Source organism: Vulpes lagopus, chromosome 13 (assembly GCF_018345385.1).
Source record: "Vulpes lagopus strain Blue_001 chromosome 13, ASM1834538v1, whole genome shotgun sequence".
Taxonomy (NCBI): Eukaryota; Metazoa; Chordata; class Mammalia; order Carnivora; family Canidae; genus Vulpes; species Vulpes lagopus.
In genome coordinates this window covers 7,622,046-7,644,991 of record NC_054836.1, presented here as the reverse complement: position 1 = coordinate 7,644,991, position 22,946 = coordinate 7,622,046, and the positions used below count along the sequence as shown (strand labels likewise).

General features: G+C 38.5%; 1 protein-coding gene across 4 annotated transcripts in view; it reads right to left on the bottom strand.

Moving 5' to 3' along the window:
- The window catches only part of EXOC4 (exocyst complex component 4), a 755,174-nt gene that overhangs the window by 705,733 nt on the left and 26,495 nt on the right, over positions 1 to 22,946 (bottom strand). For all 4 annotated transcript variants that reach the window (XM_041727473.1, XM_041727474.1, XM_041727476.1 and 1 more), the window contains exon 3: positions 15,626 to 15,820. In XM_041727473.1, coding sequence (XP_041583407.1) covers positions 15,626 to 15,820 — 195 coding nt within the window. The remainder of the gene's footprint in view (positions 1 to 15,625; positions 15,821 to 22,946) is intronic.

Genomic DNA, 22,946 nt, shown 5'->3' with positions numbered 1-22,946 from the left:
CTAAGTTAACCAAGAAAGAATCAAAGCATGAAAAAAGTGACAAGCTCTGGGCCAGCCTTGCCCCCTTGCAGCCCGCATTTTCATGCTGACTTGCAACTGCCCCTGGGACAAGGGCCCCTGGGCCTCATGTGAGCTGCCAATGATTCCAAATGGAAAAGCAGCGTCACAAAATGACCACCGTGTCCCCGAGGAGGAAAAACAACAGCAAATTCATTTACACTTATGCTCTAAAATGGATTTTAACTCGGGTCTCTAACAGAGAAAGGGGATGCATTAACCTTTAGTGACATCGAGTTCCAGAAAATGAAAAATAATTTGGTAAGCCACTGGCCCATCATGGAGCCTTATCCCTTAAGGTAATTAAATCCAGCTGAGATATTTAAGCTGAAAAACCACCCACTGCACATCCATACTCAATTTGTTTATAGGAATTTGCATGAAGATTTTTTAACCCAAACAGTTCATGTTCCAAATATAAAATTATAGCATAATGTCAACTTTCAAAGCCACTTAAATTTTTTTTTTAAATATTGGTAAACCACTTACCACAGTGCCTGGCACATAATGAGTGCTCGATGACATTAGATTTTTACCAGAATCTATTTATTCTGTGGATAAAGAAACCTCAAAAGGTGTTACTAACATTGCTAATGCTATATCTTCAGTAAAGTGTTGTTTGTTCATAGTATCATTATAAACCTTTGAATGACAATCTTTCTGAATATGTTTTCCTAACCCAAAATCAAAGTATAATTAATATATATATCTGAGTAGTCTTAGAATTTCAAAGGCTTGAAAACCTTACCACAGAGAAGATAGCATAGTCTTATATTTATCTGAAAATACAGTGTTCTAATTTTCTGGCCCTCACTTATTGAAAGCTATAATTATGAAAGCAGGCAAGGTAACTGTCCTTCCCTATTCTAATCTTACTAAGTGGTACTAAAACTAAGTTTAAGAAAATAGTTGTCAGAAGAAGAAATACAAATGGCCAACAGACACATGAAAAAATGCTCAACACCACTCAGCCTCAGGGAAACAAAAATCAAAACCACAATGAGATACCACCTCACACCAGTCAGAAAGGTTCAAATTAACAACTCAGGAAATAACAGATGTTGGTAAGAATGGAGAATGGAGAAAGGGGAACCCTCCTCCCCTGTTAGTGGGAATGCAAGCTGGTGCAGAGGTGCTAGAAAACAGTATGGAGGAGGTTCCTCAGAAAGTTAAAAATAAGAGCTAACCCATGACCTGGCAACTGCACTACTTGGTATTTATCCAAAGGATACAAAAACAGTGATTCAAAGGGGTACCTGCACCCCAATGTTTATAGCAGCAATGTCCACAATAGCCAAACTATGGGAAGAGCCCAGATGTCCATCGACAGATGAATACATAAAGGTGTGGTATAGATATACATTGGAATATTACTCAGTCATCAAAAAGAATGAACTCTTGCCATTTGTAATGATATGGATGGAACTAGAAGGTATTATGCTAAGTGAAATAAGTCAGAGAAAGATTAATACCATATAATTGCACTCACGCCGAATTTAAGAAACAAAACAGATGAACACAGGGGAAAGGAAGGAAAAATAAAATAAGATAAAAACAGAGAGGGAAGCTGGGGCACCTGGGTGGCTCAGTTGGTTAAACATCTGCCTTCGGCTCAAGCTGTGATCTCAGGGTCCTAGGACTGAGCCCCACATCGAGCCCCCTGCTCAGTGGGGAGCCTGCTTCTCTCTCTCCTCCCCACTCTTGCTCTCTGTCGCTATCTCTGTCTCTCTCTCTCTCTCTCTCTCAAATAAATACATAAAATCTTAAAAAAAAAAAAAAAAAAGAAGAAGAAGAAGAAAACCGAGAGAGGAAAACCATAAGAGACTCTGAACTATAGGAAACACACTGAGGGTGGTTGGAGGGGAGAGGTTGGGAGGATGGTGTAATGCGGGATGCAAGACATTAAGGAGGGCACATGATGTAATGAGCGCTGGGTGTCATATGCAACTGATGAAACACTAAATCCTACCCCTGAAACTAGTAATATCCTATGTTAACTAAATTGAATTTAAATAATTTTTAAGTGGTACCAACATGTTACAACATGGACAGAACTTTAAAATATTATGCGAAGTGAAATACACCAGACACAAAGGATAAACATTATATGATTCCACTTATATGATGTGCCTAGAACAGGCAAATTCAGAGAGACAGGAAGTAGAATCATGGTTTCTGGAATATGGGGGGAGGGAGTAAAAGGAGAGTTATTGTTTATTAGGTACAGAGTTGCAGTTTGGAAAGACGAAAAAGTTCAGAAGATGTATGGTAGTGACGGTGGCACAACATAAATGTAGTTAATGCCACTGCATGTTTAAAGAATGTTGAAAGTGGGGTTCCTAGCTGGCTCAGTCAGTGAAGCACACCACTCTTGATATTGGGGTTGTGAGTTCCAGCCCCACACTGGCCATGGAGATGACTTGGAAAAAATAAAATAAAATCTTTAAAAAAATAAAAGTTGTCAGTGCAACACTTTTATCTCTAGGACATCAGTTTATAGAAACCTGTCACTTACGTGGTTTCAAGCAGCTTATACCATAAAGCTTACACATAAGGAAAACTTGGTGAGGCAGAAAACAAACCAACCAACCACCAGTGATGGTCACATTGTTGGGGGAGGGGAGAGGACCTGGTTTCCAGGCATTTACTAACATTTACGCTTTATCAGAAATCATTAAATATCCTTGGAGCGTCTGGCTGGCTCAGTCAGTAGCACATACAACTCTTGATCTCCGAGTTCTAAGTTCAAGCCCCATGTTGTGTATAGATTACTTAAAGTCTTAAAAAAAAAAATCATTAAATATCCACCTACATTTAGATATATATAACTAATGGTAAAAGTGCAACTGAAGAGTTGTGTTTTTTTAATGGGGTCATTTTATGAATCATTTCACTGTTTCCCAAATTTAACGTCTACAGAGTACTTCTTAAATACCACTGATGAAACATTAACAAGAATTCAAGAGATGCAGTTGCAGTAGACAGCAACAAAATGATCTCAGAGGGGAGTTGTTATGAGAAATTATTAAAATTGGGTTTTTAAGTGCACATACTGCATTAAATATATATTGTTACAGAATAAGACATACCAGATCAAAAATCAATACACAACATACAGTACAGAGGTTCACTGGTAAATGCTGTCTATACCTCTATCACAGATGGAGTAACAAACACTCATGCCCTGAATGATCTCTAGTATGACAGTCTAGAATTTGCAGAGAGGCCACACCATCTTTTTAAGGTAGATTAGTATATAATGAGCCAATTAAATGATCTGGAAGTTTTCCTATACATATTTTCTTTTTTTTTTTTAAGTATTTTATCTATTTATTCATGAGAGACACAGAGAGAGGCAGAGACACGGACAGAGGGAGAAGCAGGTTCCCTGTGGGGAGCCTGACACAGGTCTTGATTCTGGGATCACGACCTGAGCCAAAGGCAGATGCTGAACCACTGAGCCACCGAGGTCCCCTCCTATACATATTTTCAAAAATACAATTAGGGGATTGGGGGAGATACTACAAGCAGGGAATGTTTTCATACAACTCTTATTACTACCCAATTGAACATTAGTATTCTACTCACCACAACTGGAAACCGCCTAGATAACAGAACTCTGTTCTGGACTTGAAAAACATTTCCTTTAGGATTATGAAAATAAGCAAGTATTTACAAAATGTTTTAACACAGGATACTGAACAGGGAAGCATGTTTTCCTACTAGAAACCTATCCACTGAAGAAAACAAAAATCCCAAAAATGTTTCATAACTAAGTATGTGAAAGGTACAGTTAAAATGCACATAATTGGGCAGCCTGAGAGGCTCAGCGGTTTAGCGCCACCTTCAGCCCAGGGCCTGATCGAGAGCCCATGTCGGGCTCCCTGCATGGAACCTGCTTCTCCCTCTGCCTGTGTCTCGGCCTCTCTCTGTGTCACTCATGAATAAATAAAATCAAATAAATAAATAAATAAATAAATAAACAAACAAACAAATAAATAAATAAATAAATTGCATATAATCAACAATTGTCTGGTACTTCAAAAAGTTTAAATTGAGAAAGAAGTTTACAACAAAGGCCATCTTTGTAATTATGAACTACAGTGCTCTTAAATTTTCTTTCCCAAATGTCTATTTCTCAATTTTATTCTAATTTAAAGTAGGAAATTATTATTTTATCATTAAGTGTTTGTCTTCTGCTAATCTCACTCAAGTTGATTAGGTAAAATGATCTAGTTTTGGGCTTTACCGTAAACCAATGGACATGTTTTGGAGGAACACCCAAGTGGGCCATTCTGGACAGCTGTTTCATTGAAGAGATACTGGAAAAGAAACTACTGATCTATTATTATTATTATTATTATTATTATTATTATTATTTTAGTTGGGGGAGGGGAAAGACACAATGGTAACTGACATTAGTAACTGTTTCTAACTAAACTATCTGTTAGCTAAGATAAATGCTTATGTTGGCAATCATGTTCCCCTAAAGAAAGCAAATGTATCGCCACTGTGAGATCCAAAACAAGTATTTCCTTCAGGACTCCAATAATTACATGGTTCCAAAATGTTTTATCACTTTTCCATAGGTCTGTATGTTTCCCTTAAGGAAGCATCTGAAAATGTTGCCTTGGCTCAACTTACAGATGCTATAAAAAGGTATGAAATTAAGCTATTCCAGAGAATGGATACCTTCTCCCTTCCCATATGTACGTAAGAAGACACAAGTTAAACTTCTGGAACAGTCTCAACTAAGAATACCAGAAATCTCTGGCTATGAACACAAGAGCAGCAAGCCTCAGAATCTGACATTTACCTAGTACCCAGGCCTGCGGCTAGTTGCCACCAGAGCCCCTTGAAGTGCTAGAAGGCAAACTCACGTGGCTTCAGGCTGCCCCTCAAGACAGCACTCCACCCAAAAGTCTCTACAGTCAGGCTCAGGGAGTCCTAGATGGACACAGGAAGTCTCCCTCTGAAGGCAGAACATGCCATACCCATCTTTACACAAGCAGTGAAGATGTTTATCACCAAGAATCCCAGATCAGTCACTTACCAAACATTTCCATTTTGCTACACCACAGTACGCAAAGGAGAAATCTGGCTATTAGACAGGAACATTTAAAAAATCAAAGACCGAAAAAACCAACAACTAACACTCCCAAAAACAAAAATACAGTATCTTTAATGCCTTAGTTTGAAATTTGAACCATAGGAACCTATTCTTATAAGTCAAAAATGACCCAATACTGGCTGTTTCATATGGTTTAATCTAATAGTTTTAGGAGGTCTAAAAGCTTTGATGCATCTAGGACATCACAGCATTATTGGTAGAACACTGTGGCCTTTGTAAGAAAATCCTGTGTATTAATCGCTTCTCGGCCTTTTGGCTAAGATCAAGTGAAAATCCTGTGTATTTAATTGCATCACAGATCTAGAAAAAATTTAATGAGTTATTTTATATGACATAAAACCACAAACATGTGACCCCAAAGAATTTAGTGGATCAAAATCCTGTTGAATATAAACTTAAAGCAACTGCTCCTCAACCTGTGTTTATGACATGATACCAGCCAGCAAAGGGGACATATGTAGAGGGACAGCTTAGACTGCTCTTGGTACAAAACAGCTGGGGTAGGGGGAGGAGAGGGAATGGGGAGGCAGAGTGTGGGCCATACAAAGCAGAATGAGGAAATCTACTCAAGGCCCAGGGCTAGAGTGGAGGCTTAGAAGAGTCTTCCCGCACCTCTAGGAGAAACAGAATGCCTGATCCCAGCTTTCCTGGAGAAAATCTGGTTCCCCATGGTTCTGTTTTGCCACTGACCGCAGGCCCCCAGGCTACTGACAGCTTGGACCTGACGAAAGACTTCCCAGGAAAGCGGCATCATGGGGCAAGGCCTGGAGTGGGAACACTTTTTTCCACCCTAACTCCTCCTCAGCCTGCAGCCAATCCACAGTGAGCAAGCCAGGCAATCAAAAATGCCCACTCTTAAAGTCCGTTTGCTAACAGAATACTGATCAGCCCCATTCAGGTGCCCCTTCTCCCTCTGGAAACCCAATACCTATAATGCAGACTCAGCATGCTCTCGCCATTAAAAACAGGATGCTGTCTACTTCCATTCTCCTTTCATTACTGCCAGGATTATTACATGTTTTTATTTAATAAAACTTCATCAGTTCAAATGAAGGGTTGTTATTAGTTGCGCTAACAGCCAAATGATAATGCTCCAGAGAGATATCAGTGCTTGTTGGTGCATTAGCAAAGAGAGGAGAAGGGCTGAGGTCAAGCACGTGTCAACGTAAATGAGGCGATATTAGGTAGTAAAGGCTTAATGCAATAGACTGCCCGGGAACTAATGGAATTTACAGGATAAAGCAAATGAGATGAAGTTATTGATAAGTGAATAAACGGAGAAGGGCCCGCAAGATAAAGTGCTGTCAAAGAAAAGCCCTTTAACTTGTGAATTTCTTCTTTAAAGTATCTTCAAATCTATCTTAGAAAACAAAACTCGTGAGAGATCAAAAGCGACTTCGAGTTTCGTAAAAGAAGAACCCACCACTGCTGTGAAACACAGGCTTGCTTGCAAAAACATACCATTTGACTAAGCTAGTCTTAAGTCTCCTTTGGGGCTTCTGTCTCTTTTTGGTTTTTTCCTAAACATCAGGGCATTATACCACAAATAATTCCCATAATTTAAGCAAAAATCTTTGGGTTTTTTTTCTCTTACAAAGTAGGGGTGACCAGGTCTGTGATATACAATCAGTCCAAGCCTCACAGAATGACAGTATCTGAGAAATGAAATGCTGTATTTTCCATTGTAAGAGATCCTCAAAGGCTGTGAGTACTGGGGTCCCACTCCAATTTCACAGATTTTTTTTTAAAGGCCCAAAAATGTGTTTCTTAACCTTTTCCTTTCAAATTATAAAAAATACATGATCAAGAAAACCTGAAAACCACAAAATCACAAAGGAAAAAGACAGGACACCTGGGTGGCTCAGCAGTTGAGTATCTGCCTTTGGCTCAGAGCGTGGTCCTGGGATCGAGTCCCACATTGGGCTCCCTGCATGGAGCCTGCTTCTTCCTCTGCCTATGTCTCTGCCTCTCTCTGTGTCTCTCATGAATCAATAAATAAAATATTTTTAAAAATAAAAAAAGGAAAAAGATGGTCCACATTTTCACTAATCAGGTAAAATACATTTTAACCTGATTCCTTCCAACTGTTCTACCACATAAAGTTTTTTAAAAGTATTGTTATTTTTAAATATGCTTTTTCCATTTGGCCATATATTGGAAACATCTGCCCATTACCCAATATATTTTTATTGTGCATATGACGCCATAAAATGAATATTCCACAAATGACTTAAACCATTTCCCCATACTAAGTAATTGCTATTCTTTTATTTTTACATATCTTCCTATGATAAAAAATATATATATATATACAAGGATAAGTATCACATAATTAAAATTCTTAACTCCTTCCTTATTCTAGAAGTAGAATTCCAAGTCCAAAGTTATGCACGTATTTAGGGCTTCTAATACATAATGCTAAATTAAGAGGCTTATTTGTTCTAAACGGACTTATAACGTATCAGTTCACAATTACTTCCTGATGAAATTAAACTATACCTCACACCTTAAAAGACAGTTAAGAATTCTAATTGCTTATCACACATACACACACACACACACACACACACACACACAAATACACAAATCCTTCATTGTTCCTAATCTTATGGTCCCTCCAATTCTCAATTCCCAACAATGTTCCATAAAAACAGCATTAAATCCTAGGTTTCTACTCCAAAATACAAGAGAAGAGGTCACTAGGAAAGATACTCTCATTTGACAGGTGTCCTAAAATCACTTACTTCCTTACTTGTTATCATGTTACTTGTTACTCTGGGACAAGAAACAGTTACAGCCTTGGCAAAGGAGGTCTATGAGAGTCACAGCAGACTCACACTTGAATCAAGACAATTTCGCCCACTCTCTAAAACCCCCAAATCCATTAGAAATGCTCAGCACCTACACAGCTCTTTACTAACAGCAACTATTAAAATCCCACAAAGGAATGTGAGAGGAATATGGCTTTTTGCATTTTCAGGGCTAGCAACGACAAGTAATTAGTACTCGGATGAATCGCAGAGAAAAGACTCCAACAAGCTCCTCCTATCTGGTCAAGCCAAGTAAAAGCTACTGATCTGCCTTCTCAGACCATTGTCAGGTTGACACAGAGGGCTCCCATCAACAACATGAATCTTCACCTGCAACAATTTATACATACATAGGGTCCCCATCTGGCCACAGGTTGACCCATCAGAAACCTGTTCAAGTCCACATGTGAGGCTGAAACCCACAATATGAGAGAGAAGGTCAGCAAAGGGCTTGTGTGTTATTCTTGGCTGAGTTTATTCCTCCTACAGACTAAAGTGTATCAATGTACATGTACACACAGATAATCTGATTTAAATGACATGTATGCATTAATTATGGTAGCTCCAGGAGAGAAAGGCTGCTCAGTATAAATGAGTCCCAGATGACTACTTTTCCTCCTACCTAGCACTATGTGATAGTAATGATGATGCTTACTTACACTTCTTAAGATTTGTATATTGCCTTATGTTTTACAAAGCACTGTAAACCTACAAAATTTCATTTTTATTCTCACAGCCATTCTGTAAACTAGACAGAGGATCCACAGAAGTAGTATCGACAGAAGAGGATACTACAAAACAGGCAGAGACAGTGATTTGTCTAAGCTCACACAACCTGTGAGATGTTGAGTCAGGACTAGAATTAAGGAACGTCTGGCTTCTAAATCCATTTTGTTTGCACTACACCATAATGTACCTAACTACCACTTGTCAATAAGTCCATTTATGCCCTCATTTCAACCCATGAAATTCCAGTGAGAAGTCAGATAAGAAACCACAGTAAGAATGCAGGAATTAGAGCACCAGGAGAACAGTCCTGAAGAACTCGAGTCAGCTCGAGCCTGGAAAGCATCTCATTTAACCATTCAACAACACTGCTACTGACCAAATCATCAGGCTATGATACCAGAGTAAGAGCCACATACTCCTCAGCTCTATCCAAAATCTGCAAGAGAGGATGGCAAGAAAGCAACTTCAAACTACAACATTTCTACATAAATGTATCAATCACCGTGTGATCTGTCTTATGCAAATATGAGGTTTCTAACTCCTTAGAGCTGGTGTTAAATTAAGTCAAGGACAATTAGTTTTACTCTGTTGCACTGCATAGTAAGCTATACTCCAAATCTATGGCTCCGAATTTATCCATACATTGGAACCACCTGGAGAACTTCAAGTCAGTGTCCTAAGGCCAGAGATTTCAATGTCATCAATGCAAGGTGTGACCTGGGCTTTATAATTCCTGAATGAGTCCCTGATGCGCAGTTTGGGAATCACTGCGCTAAAGCCTAGCCAGCCAGCTGAAAATTGCTGAACCTTATGAGGTTTAGTGCAATCCAACTGAATTTCTATTTAATAAAACAGGCAAAGACGAGCAGATAAAAAGAGCAAACTAAAAGGGAAGGAAAGCTAATACTATACCTGGTGCCTATCAGTGTGGCTTTTAGAAACCCTAGCCTTCAAATCAAATATATATAAAAAGGGCATTGAGCACCACCAAAAACAGTTTGTGTTTTTACTCTCTAGGAGAAAAATGAAGCTGCCACACTAAGCCTACTCATTCAATTTTAGACAAACACCAAGGGTTCTTATTTCATGACCTTGTTTTCAGCTCTTCCTAAACCTTTTTGAAAAGTTTGGATGTAGGGCAGCCCCGGTGGCCCAGCAGTTTAGCGCCACCATCAGCTGGGAGTGTGATCCTGGAGACCCAGGATCGAGTCCCGCATCGGGCTCCCTTCATGGTGCCTGCTTCTCCCTCTTCCTGTGTCTCTGCCTCTCTCTCTCCGTGTCTGTCAAGAATAAATAAATAAAATCTTTAAAAAAAAAAAAATTTGGATGTAGGTGTCTGAGGGAATGAAGAGCTTCTCAAATACAGCTTGAAGCAGCTACAGAGGACCAGCTTATTTAAATAGCAAACCATATTACCCCACTTCAGCCCAAATATCCCTGGTCCCCATTTCTTGCCATGCTCATCATGACACAAGACACTACTTGTTCATTCATCTTTCCTTATTAGCATGTAGGCTCCTTTAAGGTTAAGGCCACACCGAGATACATATATCAACAACGCATGTGATTAACAATGTCATCATCCCGTTCTTTATAAGTCTATCAAAACATGTGCCTGATTCTTTCCTGTTATTAGTATAGAAAATTGGCATTGGTCTTTCAAATCAATATTCTACACTAGAAACAGATGGGTTTAATGGTGGCTATTTTATTATTGATCACAGATATATTTTTTATCACGTGTAGAGAAATCTATATGGAATATTGAAACATTTTTGCAGTCACTTACCACTTTCAAGTTAAGTCCAATAAGTTCACTAGAATGTTCCAGCTCTTGCTATTTATAGAGCTTTCACTTCATACCATTTCCATAGTCATAATGAGAAAAAACAGTCCTGTGAGATCTTAGAAACTCTCAGACCAGATGAAAGGGATGCACACTTTGGCCCCCTTTTTCTTTCTTGTACATTAATCATTTGATAGTGGATGCATGATCACCCCTGCCCTGCCCATAGTCTGAGGAAAAAATTCGTCTATTTGCTAATGACACAGTTTTAATGGCAGCAAAAGGAACAATCTCACTGCTCCACTGGTCCTGCCACCTAAGCCCTGCCAGAAAGAATAGCTTAACCTCAACTACTTTAGAACACTAAAATCGACATTATTGATAAGGACCCTCCAATAGTGAACTGGCTTATATCTAATTACAATACTAGCAGAAAGATAGATTTAGTTCCCTAAGAGTAGATTTTGCAACTGATCCCAGATAGTTTACCAACGAATTGCATTGCTTATAATTAGACAGTAGGTACCCTATGAACATAAAGTAGGTCAAAAAAGGTGATGGAGGCAGAATCTAAAATGTTGTCCATGTCTAATCTGAAATGTACGGCAAAGAACTTTGGGGTCCTGATCACCCTTTTGAGCAAGTGTTAGGTCAGACTAGGCTTATTTGGGGGGAACAATTTTATCTCTGCCTGCAGGACCTCTTTTGTATAAAGTGTGGGGTAGTCTTTCATTTGGATAGATGTCCATTTGAGGCAAAAAGGAATCAATAATGCTTAACCTAGCCAGCTCTACTTCAACTCTATCAGCTCAAAACAAGTCCATCTCTGACCAGCTTCTGAAATTATAACATGGGAGCAATCACCATATCCTTCTCATAGCAACAGTTACGTCATTATAAACACATTTCTAAGCACTTACTGTGTATACTGTGTGTAGACTACATAAATAGCTTAGCATCTCACTTAATTCCCTTCAACAACCCTTGGGAATGTATGTAATTCTCCGCTCCAACTTCCAGCAAAGTCAAATTAAATAATCAGCCCCATGTCATCCAGCTAGTGAAAGTCAGAGTGGGATTTAAGCACGGGTCCGTGTGACCCACACTAAGAGTCATGCTGACATGCACAACCTTGATCGTTATCTAACAAATACAAAGGATCTTGTGAGCTGAAAACACTACAAATATACTTTTATTATAGGAGCTTAGAAAACTCTGCAATTAAGAAGCTGCTTTACTCCCTCTATGCCATATGTGGCCACATTTTCCCAGTGTAAGTGATGTCATTCCACCATACCATTCTCTCAAAGCACTCTGGGATTCTCTGGGAAGAATGCAACTACATAAATAATAGTTATTATTATAATAATCCTTATCTCACTATATAGCTATGACTTTTTAAAAATATATAAGTAAATGATTAAGAGACATTCAAAATCCCTACAGTCTCAGAAAGACTTAGAAGTGAAAAAATTTAGCGGCTGGCCCCGTGACTGTCAGCCTAAAGTGCTTCACAACTGCTTGCACCTGCTTAGTTTCCACTGATTGAACACAGTTATGAATGGACTTCTATGGGTTGATAAATCAGAACTTATGTAAGTGGTTTTCAAAGCTCATCTGTGCAGCTTTAGTCTGATGCAGACTGCCACATAAATTTTTCTTTAAAAAAGTTCATAAAAATATTAACTATCATAAAATACCTTCCTGGTTAGCTCATGCCACTGGGAAGAAGCGGCTATTCTTATATTAACAATTCTTCCCCGAATTAATCAGTCATTGTACATTAGAACCAGCAGCTGGAGTGTTTTGGGTGATAATGAAACCTGTAACAAGGCATCTTCAGCCGTCTTTTCAAGACAATAAGGGAATTAAAATTTCAATTTAAATGCAGAGGTTTGAAACACGCTTCACTGGCAAAATTACTTCAATTAATGTGAGTGGAATACAAAGGACAGACTGCAGAAATGTGATGCAGCAACCAGAAATTATGTCATTAATGTGCTTGCATCAACCCAGCACAATGACTGCAAAGGTCTAATTTAAACCATACATATCACAAAGCTACAGGCTACAATATTAATCAAGTCTCTGATTTCAATGTGATGGATACAGGCTTCTTGTTGGACCACTTTTAGCTTTTCATAAGCTAACAACAGCTGTTTACCTTGAAGAAGGAAACAAAAGGCCATGCCTATTTGCAGACATTCCCTGTCATGACAATTTAATTATTTTATGCAATACTCAGGTTACATATCAAAAGAAATAAGTAATCCCATCTAGAAGCCAAGTCTATAGCTATCAGACCAGCGTGAGGGTAACGCAGGAATTGTAGGAGCTGACAAGAGCCACGGGTCACCACTGATTTATTTACTTTGGATTTATGAACCTGAGTAGGGATTAAATTACTAGCCATCTGCACCTGCCTTACATGGAAATGCAAAAATCTTTTGATAAACAAATCCAAGGAAATCAGAGAGTTTTGAAAGACTCAGGTTTTTGTTTTTACTTTCCTCTGATGTCTTTCAGCAAAGATTTTTCATTTGGACCCTTGAGATGCTTTAAGTAGATTTTACTTCTAATAGCACATAACCATGGGGAAAGGAAATGTGATTACTTTTTCATAGGAAGTCTAATGAAAGAGCAATTGTAGACCTTACGATTCACTCATATACAAAAGGCCAAACTGGAGGAAGTTTCCAACATTTTAAGCACACCTTAAATCCTACCTTCATACAATTACTGCATATTAGGATATGCCAATTCCTCAGATCATGCAAAGCAACTTGCTCATCTGGAAAATGGGGAGCACATCAGAAACCTCTTTCTCAAAAGGTTACTGCAAGAATTAAATGTTAGCAAATGTAACAGACTTAGTAACAGAACATAATGAAAACGCAATACATATTAGCTGTTATTATAATTACTGTTTGTTCATTTAAATATTGCAAAAAAAAATTGCAAAAAAAAAAAAAAAAGGTTGGAAACTAGAGAAACTTGCCATAAAAACAAACACTGAAACCAGAGAAAAATCAGACCAGAGCCCCTAGAAAGGAAATATCCTATTCTGTTTAGTGTTATTAAGGCTTTCCCATGGCTACCCATTTGGCTAATGACCCTGACTAGACGAGGCACACTATGCTAAGTATGGGGCAGACAAAAATAAATAAGATCTAGCCCTTGCCCTCAATGACCTACCATACAAACAACAGTAGCTGTATTGTAAGTACACATAGCTTATGAAAACAAACAAACAAATAAAAAAAGCATCTACTCTGGGTAATTTATTAAGACAATAAAAAAATACTTTTTTTTTTTTTTTTTTTTTTTTTTGAGAAAAGAAAAGCATTTAATCACCTGGGACATTCAGAGAGCTAATGAAATTTGAGCCAACCAAGTCTTCAAAAATAAATCATCATTTTCCAGGCAGACAGGGTTGGGATTAGGTTCAGGGAAATATGATCAATTCAACAACATCTATCACATCCCTACATCAGCAACAAATAACTAGAAGTTATTATTAATAAAGAGCTACCTGCTTTAAAAAATATGATAGCCAGAAATAAAACATATTTAATACCTCTAAGCAATACATTACTAAGCATTATTACATAGAACATAAATGAAGACATCAATAAATGAGACCTGTTCACTGAAAGACTCAATATTACAAAAATGAAATTCTTATATTGAATCAATCTCCTGACACTTTTTAAGGAATGTGACAAGCTGATACCAAAATTCACATGGAAGAGTAATGGGCCAAGAATAGCACAGGTAATTCTGAAAAGCAAGGTGAGGGAATGTCTCGATCTGCTATTATCAAGATATATCATAAAATAATAGAAATTAATACAGCACAATTTGGGTGCAGATATAGACAAGACCAATTGAACAAAACAAAGAGCTCAGGGACAGACCCATGCATACATGAAAACTTGGTATGTGACCAGCATAGCATTAGAAGTCAGGAGATAAATTCAGCAAATGGTCTGAGCCATGTGGCTATTTATATAGAAGATAAAATTAGATTCCTAGTTCATACCATATATGGAAACAGATTCCAAACGATTAAAGAACACATAGATTTTCTGTATGACATTGGGATAGAAAAAAAATTTCCTGAAATAAAAACTGGATATGGTGTGCCTGGATGGCTCAGTCAGTTAAGCATCCAACTCAATTTTGGCTTAGGTCATGATCTCAGGGTTGTGGGATCGAGCCCCCAGATGGACTCTGCACTGGGCGTGGAGTCTGTTTAAGATTCTCTCTCTCTCTACCCCATGCCCCCCACACCACTCATGCTTACTTATTCTCAAAAAAAAAAAAAAAAAAAAATTTAAAAACTGAAAATAAAATGGTTACTGTGAAAAAAAATTGGAGAAAGGAAAAACAAAGAAATTTTATGACATTAAATTTTAATACTTCTTTGTAACAAAAGGCTTCATAAACAAAGTAAGAAGATATATTACCAACTAGGAGAAGATATTTCAAATACATCTGACAAAAGATTAGGATCCAGAATATACAAACAACAACAAATAGGGAAAAAAAGGAACTTCCAGGAAAGGTAGCTCATATACTCACTTCTTTCTAGAGGTAACTGCTCTTCCTTCCCACCCCACTCCCCAGACCCCACACCCCACATACACATAATTTTAGTTAGAAATGACAACAAACCTAGACCTTACCCCCTTATTTTTTATTTAAAATTTTTCCTCTGAAAGCTGTAAATATGTAGGCCACAGCCCACACCTCTTCTTCTCTCCCAGACACCCAAACCCAAAATCTGTGTCTCTCATGAATAAATAAAATCTTTAAAACAAAAACAAAAAAAAAAACCACTTCTTACCATGCCAACATAATTTAGGTACTAGTTTCTTATCATTACATGACTTGCCATTCTTCCGAAGGCAGATAATACATGAAAAATCGCCTACCATTTCAAACACTGGAATTGGGAAGAGAACCAGTCAGGCTTCACCTGCAAAGGCTTGTGAATCCCGAGAGGACAGTTTATAATGTGCTACATGAAAGACAGCATTCAGGGAACAAGAGTAGGGCCTTTCCCATCCTAGCAGAAAGAACCATTAGCGCCGCAGGCTCTTTTCTCACCAGCATGTCGGTGGCACTGAGATAGTGCTTGCTGACCATGCACTGTTCCAGTTTTTGAGGTACTTGCTTGATGTTCTCAATTTCATCCAGCAGATTCAGGACATGCTTATGCTCAATTCCTTCAATCCACAACTTCCGAAGCTCATCCCTTTTGCAATGCAACAGCATCTTGCATGAAAGCAGATTCTCTTTCACCTACAATGAAACAGATTCGACCTGATGTCAGTCCAAAGTCTTGCCATCCTAAACTTATCATCTAATTAGTAGTCTTCATTAGTGTCACTAGAAGTAAACAGTTCCTAATTCCCCCTTCACTCACTTCTCATAGTGAGTCGGCTTGCAAAATTCTAATCCTGGTTCTGACATGGACTCACTTGGATAGGTCTGTCTCTACCTCAGTGTATATGTGCTCTCCCTTGAAATGAGAAAACTACTCCCAACCTACCTTTGGGTGAATCTAAAACAGTTACTTAGGACATAGAGCACTCTGAAAATATGTTAAAGTATCTACCCACTGATCTTAAAATATCTAAAAGAGAATCCCTCATAGAGTCCATACTATTAATCCTTCCCTGTTCTCTGCATGTTTCCCATTCAGCTGATAGGTCACTTGGACCATCCTACATCTATAACTTGGTTGAAGTTCAGAGCCAAGGAACTGTGCATTCATATCAACTAACATGAAAATAAGCCCATGTTCCAGAAAAGGGCACACATCCAGAGATAATCTCAAAATAAAAGGAATTAGGACATACCAAGGATTTTTAGATATTAAATAAGACAATCTCAAACATTCTCATAGTTTAGTGACCAGTATGGCACAGCCCGACAAAAAGAGGAGGAACAGGCAGGGGTACTCACAATGTACATGGTGAGCACACTTTCATATTCATAATTAAGACTTTCCAATTTTTGTGACATGAAATAAAAAGAATCATGACCTTTCACAATTCACAGAGCTACTTTCATATACTTTTGACATTCCTTACATGTATTTTTATTTAAATTAGAATTTAGTATTTGTTTACAGTTTTATTAATTTTTTTAGAGTTGGGGGGGTGTAGGGAGGAGAAGGAGAGCAAGAATCTCCATGCCCAGCACAGAGCCCAAAGGGGGACTCAATCTCATTACCCTGAAATCCTGACATGAGCCAAACTAAGCCACCCAGGCACAACTCCCCCACCACCTTTTTTCTTTCTTTCTTTCTTTTTTTTTTTTTTTAATTTTTATTTATTTATGATAGTCACAGAGAGAGAGAGAGAGAGAGGCAGAGACACAGGCGGAGGAAGAAGCAGGCTCCATGCACCGGGAGCCTGATGTGGGATTCGATCCCGGGTCTCCAGGATCGCGCCCTGGGCCAAAGGCAGGCGCCAAACCGCTGCGCCACCCAGGGATCCCACCTTTTTTCTTTCTTAAGAGAAAGAAAGAGTAGTTGTTTTGTTTTTTGTTTTTTGTTTTAGGTAAAATTTATGAATACATGTTAGATGTACTATTAGATGTATTTTAGCAAATCCAAGACACCTGTATAATTCAAACCATCAACTATAGAACATATACATCACCCTAGAAAGCTTACCACGTTTTTGATCATTGAAAATCCATCTTCAACAAGATTTGCTGAGGAGGTGCACACACTCATGAACATTATACTTCTGGTGATTATAAAACTACATCTCAACATTTTTCTAACACACATGGAAAATATGAAGATAGAATGCTAAGATCAGAATGTTTTTTGAGAAAGCATCTACTCTATTCCTATAACTTTAGGACAGTACCTAATCCTAATTCTAAGAAACTCCAATGTAAAAAGAATCCTAAATAAGGAGATTTTGTAATCTCTCTCAATAAGCACAGAATGATCATTAGCTTTCAGGGGAGACATAGACCCCTTTGAAAATCTACTGAAGATGGTCCTAATTGCCTCCACTCCTTCCTGCAGTCCCAAAGTGATTAAAAAAAAAATCTGCTATGCATAAAGCACCTAGAAAAGAGAACAGAGAAGAGGGAATGGCACTTTTGAAGTTGGCAAGAAGCTGGAACATGGGTAATTTAGCAGAGGAGAGCAATCTGAAAACCTCAGCATGGAGTGGGGTACCTCCATTGACAAAGAGGTACCAAGAACATGGAAAGTGGGAAAACAGGGCTAACTCCTTCCATATTTTGAGCCCTGGATCCTCATCACACCACCCAGATGGAAAAATCCTCCCCCCACCCCCCGCCCTGCCTCAACTACTGGCCACATAGAATGTGTATGACCTGGAGATCAGAAAAGATCTGGGATGAGGGGAGGGTGTGAGGCACTGGACAACAAATCAAAAATGAGACCCAAGTGGGCCTATGGAACAGTAAATTCCTCAGCCCCCTCCAGAGCCTCGGCCTCCTGCTAGAGTTGCTTCTAAATACACTCAGCTTGATTTCTAGCTCCAACACAGGAAGCATAGGGCTTTCCCTGGGAAAGGTGACCAGGCAAACAGACCTGGAGTTAGTGACATCTGAAGTTTCACGAAGGAGACTGCTAGGTCCCTGCCACTCATCACTAGACGAGGCCCATAACATGCTCTGAGCTTCCAATCAGCTCTGTATTGCCTCACTCTTCCACCAGACAGCCAAAGAAAGCCTGGAATATGCAAAGTCAGGCACCAAAACAAACAAAAAGAAAAAAGAGTTGGGGGGCAGAGGGGGGGGCAGGACAAAAACTATGCAGGAAACAGAAATTTTTAAAACTACAATGAATATCCCTTAGGAAAAATAGGAGGAGGCACTAACATTGATGAAACAAGAATAGGATGCTATAAAAAAAAAAAAGGAGAATCAAAACAACGCTTGGAAATTAAAACATGATAGAAAAAAATCCAATATAAAGGTTAGAGGGTACCCTTGAGAAAATCTCCAGAGAATAAAACAAACAAACAAACAAAAAAAACAAGAGATAAAAGATAAAAAGAAAATGAGGGGGATTGATCCAAGAAGTTCACTATCTGCCAAATAGAGGAGTTCTAGGGGAGGGAAAATGAGACAAATGAAGTGGGAAAAAATATCAACAAAATAATAAAAGAAAATGTCCCAGGAGACATGTGTTTTTAGATTGAAAAAGCACACCAAGTGTTCAAGAAAATGGAGTGGGGAAAGACCCAAGCCAGGGCACATTATCCTGACACGTAAGGACACAGGGGATAAAGAGACAATCTTAAAAGCTTTCACGGGGGTGGGGGGGGAGGGGTGTAGGGAGGAACAGAATCCATACAAAGAACTGTGAATCAGAATGCATCAGGCTTTTCCCAATAGGAGCACTAAAAGCTACAAGACAAAGGAATAATATAGCTTCAAAATCCTAAGAGAGAACCCTTTCCCCGAAAAACTATCAATCAAGTGTGAGGGAAGAATAAAGACATCTTCAGACATACAAGCTCTCAAAAAAATAAATAAATAAGCCTTCTATGCACCATATCTCAGCAAGCTAGTGAAGAACGTGCTCCATCAACACAAGAGAAAATCAGAAGACAGAAAACACAAGATCCAGGAAAGGGGAAAACCAAGGCAGAAAACTTCTGCCTTTCTGCAGAAGAAAGGCAACAGGAATATTCAATCATTAATCGCAAGGAAAACAGCCAACAACAAAATTGCTCAAGCGCACACAGTATGCTGGATGGCTGACAGGTAAATATTTATGTAGTTTTAATAAAATAAGCACCATCTATTTAACCAAAAACTAGGATACAAGCAGAGAGAGAGAGAGAGAGAGAGAGGATGAGGGAGGAAGATGGGGTGAGATATGGGAAAGAGTGAGAGAGGGACCTATATCCTCATCTTCCATAGCTGCAAGCTCATATACCATGTCTAAAATAGAAAAATCAAGAATAGTGTAAGCATTTTACTATGAGTAAAAGTCAGTGCCTTTAAAGTTTTGCAATTTAGACTAGGGAAGGATGAGATCAGGAAGTAGTGGTTTTTATTATCACTTATGGTTTTTTGACTTTTTAAATTTTTAATTGGAAGTATAATTGACACATAGTATTGGTTTCAGGTATACGGCACTGATAGAAAAGCCATATAGATTATAAAATGCTCACCATGATTAAGTGTAGTTATCACTGTCACCATACAAACTTAATTACAATATTACTGACCATATTCCCCATGTTCTCTTCATCCCTACAACTTATTTTGGAAGTGTGTATCTCTTAATGCCCTTTATCGGACTTTTTAAACATATTTCTCAAGGATATTCCTAGATCCTCTTGGGAACTCTTGGTCTCTGGGCTAGAACTCCAGCTATTATATCCATTCTCTCTCAAATCTTAGTTAAAATCTGTTAGAATTTGATTTCTTTTTTTTTTTTTTTTTTAATTTTTTAATTTATTTATGATAGTCACAGAGAGAGAGAGAGAGAGGCAGAGACACAGGCGGAGGGAGAAGCAGGCTCCATGCACCGGGAGCCTGATGTGGGATTCGATCCCGGGTCTCCAGGATCGCGCCCTGGGCCAAAGGCAGGCGCCAAACCGCTGCGCCACCCAGGGATCCCTAGAATTTGATTTCTAATGTTCTACTCTTCTCGCCTTGGTTCTGTAATTCTCAGATTTTTCTTTTGTTTCACAGTTACTAAGGAAATTGTTAAAAAATAAATGCTATGTCACGCAACACCCAGCTAGGCTCTCAATCAAAAGAAGGGGGGATAAACTTACTGAGAGTCAGGAAAGCTTGGCAAACTTCTTTTGACTGGAAAAAGAAAGGCAATTATGCCATTTCACACTAGGATATATACAATATAGTCAGCTCACTTCTCATTCTTGCTTACTGCATGGAGGCAAACTGAAAAGGAAGATAGAATTTGTGTCCATGTTGAGGGGTAGGGAAGATGATATTAGGCTGTGTGGAAAATGAACATCACCAAAATTATTCCCTGAACTAAGTTATTAGCCAAAGCTGCAGACATAAGGAGCTACAAGAACTTTTAATATTAGATTGCCCTGAGGCGTCGGCTCTTTGATGAGAAAGTCAGTTATGAAGAAATGTTATTTTAAAACTTGGGTGGTGGGGGGTGGGGAATACTACTCAGCAATAAAAGAGAAGAAATCTAAAGAATCTCAGAAATATTTTGCTGAACAAATGAAACCAGATACAAAGAAGTACAGACTAAAGTTCTGGAACATACAAAAATAAAAAATAATCAATAGCGAGGGGGTTCAAATCAGTAGTCGTTTGGAGCAGGACATGGAGAGGGGTAGGGGACAAGAAGGGGAACATGGAATTTTGACTCCAAGGAAGGAGGGAACTCTCTGGGGTGGATGGGAATACTTTAAAGGATGTGTACATTTGCCAAAACTCATTGAACAGTACCCTAAAATGCTGCATTTTACTGAATGTAAATTATAGTTCAATGAATGCTTTTTATACAGGGAAGAGAGAAACAGCATGATATCCATCAATGAATAGCAATAACTAAAATGTGAGAATGGGACCAAGTTATGCCTAAACTGCTATTTCTCGATGTGGTGACAATATTTTAATTCTATTCTACTGAATTTATCAGGATCATTAAGATTGAAAACTAATGTTACTGTTTCTTCCTGAAATAAATCTATAGTCAAACAATTCAAGTCAAGACATTGAAACCCAAGTACAGAAGTCCTTCTTCAAACTCAAGTTTCCTTTGCTTCTTTAGACTTTGAGTAACTTCACAGTTTGCTCCTGATAACCTGTTTATAGCCACAACAAGAATTTGTTTCAATATACAAGAACCTCCAGCCACTCTAGTTAGAGCGTATCAGAAAAAGAGAAAATAAGGGATGCCTGGGTGGCTCAGCGGGTTAAGCGTCTGCCTTCAGCTCAGCTCATGATCTTAGGGTCCCAGGATCGAGCCCCGAGTTGGGCTCCCTCCCTGAGTCTGCTTCTTCCTCTCCCTCTGCCCCTTCCCCTGCTTGTGCACTCTCATGCACGCTCTCTCTTAAATAAATAAAATCTTTAAAAAATCTTAAAAAAGAGAGAAAGAGAAAATTAGGGTAACAAGCCCCACAAGGGTTATTGTGAATGAGTAGGTGAGATGATACAGAAAGCAGAGAAACAGCTATCTGCAGCCCTGCCCTGGGGAAGATAAAGAGAAGAAAACTACTTAGGGCCTCTGAGTAACAACGTGGGTGCATCTGTGAAAAGAGGAACAGAGATATATATGTAAGAGGCTGATGGATACAGGCCTCATGTCATCAAAGTCAATGCTTTTCTGATTTTGGTCAAGGATAATGGGAGGAGGGAATGCCTTTGGGTGTGCATATTATCTGTAATACAGCACAACAAATATGCAAGTGCCCCACTGAAACTACAGGCTAGAAATATTCTATAAAGTTCCCCATAAGCAAAAGATGGTAAATGAAAAATAATGTAACAGTTGATGTTACTCTTAATTCTCAAAGTACAAAACTTATTTTCTCCTCTGTAGTTAAAAATCTACATATAAACAGGTTCATGGATATTCTCCTAACATGTGTCCAACCCAATTTTTTCCATTGTGTTACAGAAAGTGCCTGGAAGCAGTGACGTGCAGAAACACTACTCACTGTTCTGTTTTAAAGCCCCAGAGGGCACTTGGGTGGCTCAGTGGTTGAGCGTCTGCCTTTGACTCAGGTTGTGATCGTGGGTCCTGGGATCAAGTTCTGCATCAGGCTCCTTGCAGGAAGCCTGTTTCCCCCTCTGCATCTCTCATGAATAAATAAATAAAATCTTTAAATAAAAAATAAACTCCTTTAGAACTACAGATCACTTTTAAATTACCCCAAACTTGTATGCTTTTGTTCCTTCCGGTGTTTTTGTTTCTTTGTTTTCTTTAGCTGCCATTCTAAGGTCTTAAATTCTCTGAGAGTCTCCACTGAACCTTTCCAAGGGCAATACTTTAAATTATAGAGTCTGGATCTTGTACACAAATACAGATAGTGTTAAACTTAATGGAAACATTACCTCATAGTTCTTGTGACAGCATTCATGCACTCCACTGCCTAGACTTTAAATTATGCCATCTCATTATTGCCCACTGTTTAGCATGTCCCTTTCTAGGCTTTTCTTCCTTTATCATAGAAGCAGCCAGGATTTTTCCATCTTACCTATGAGCTGTAAATAATTTCCTACCACAACCATGTGACTTTTTTTTTTTTTTTGTATGAAGGTTACTCTTTGTTCTCATTCTGCCTCTCAAGGTATGCTTTCATATAAAAGCCACAAAATGATTTTAAATGTTAAGTAATGAATGTTGCACTACTCAATGATTAAGCCCTTAACAACTTCATTTGAATAATCACATATAGTTATTTCTAATTACAGGCAAGAAAAA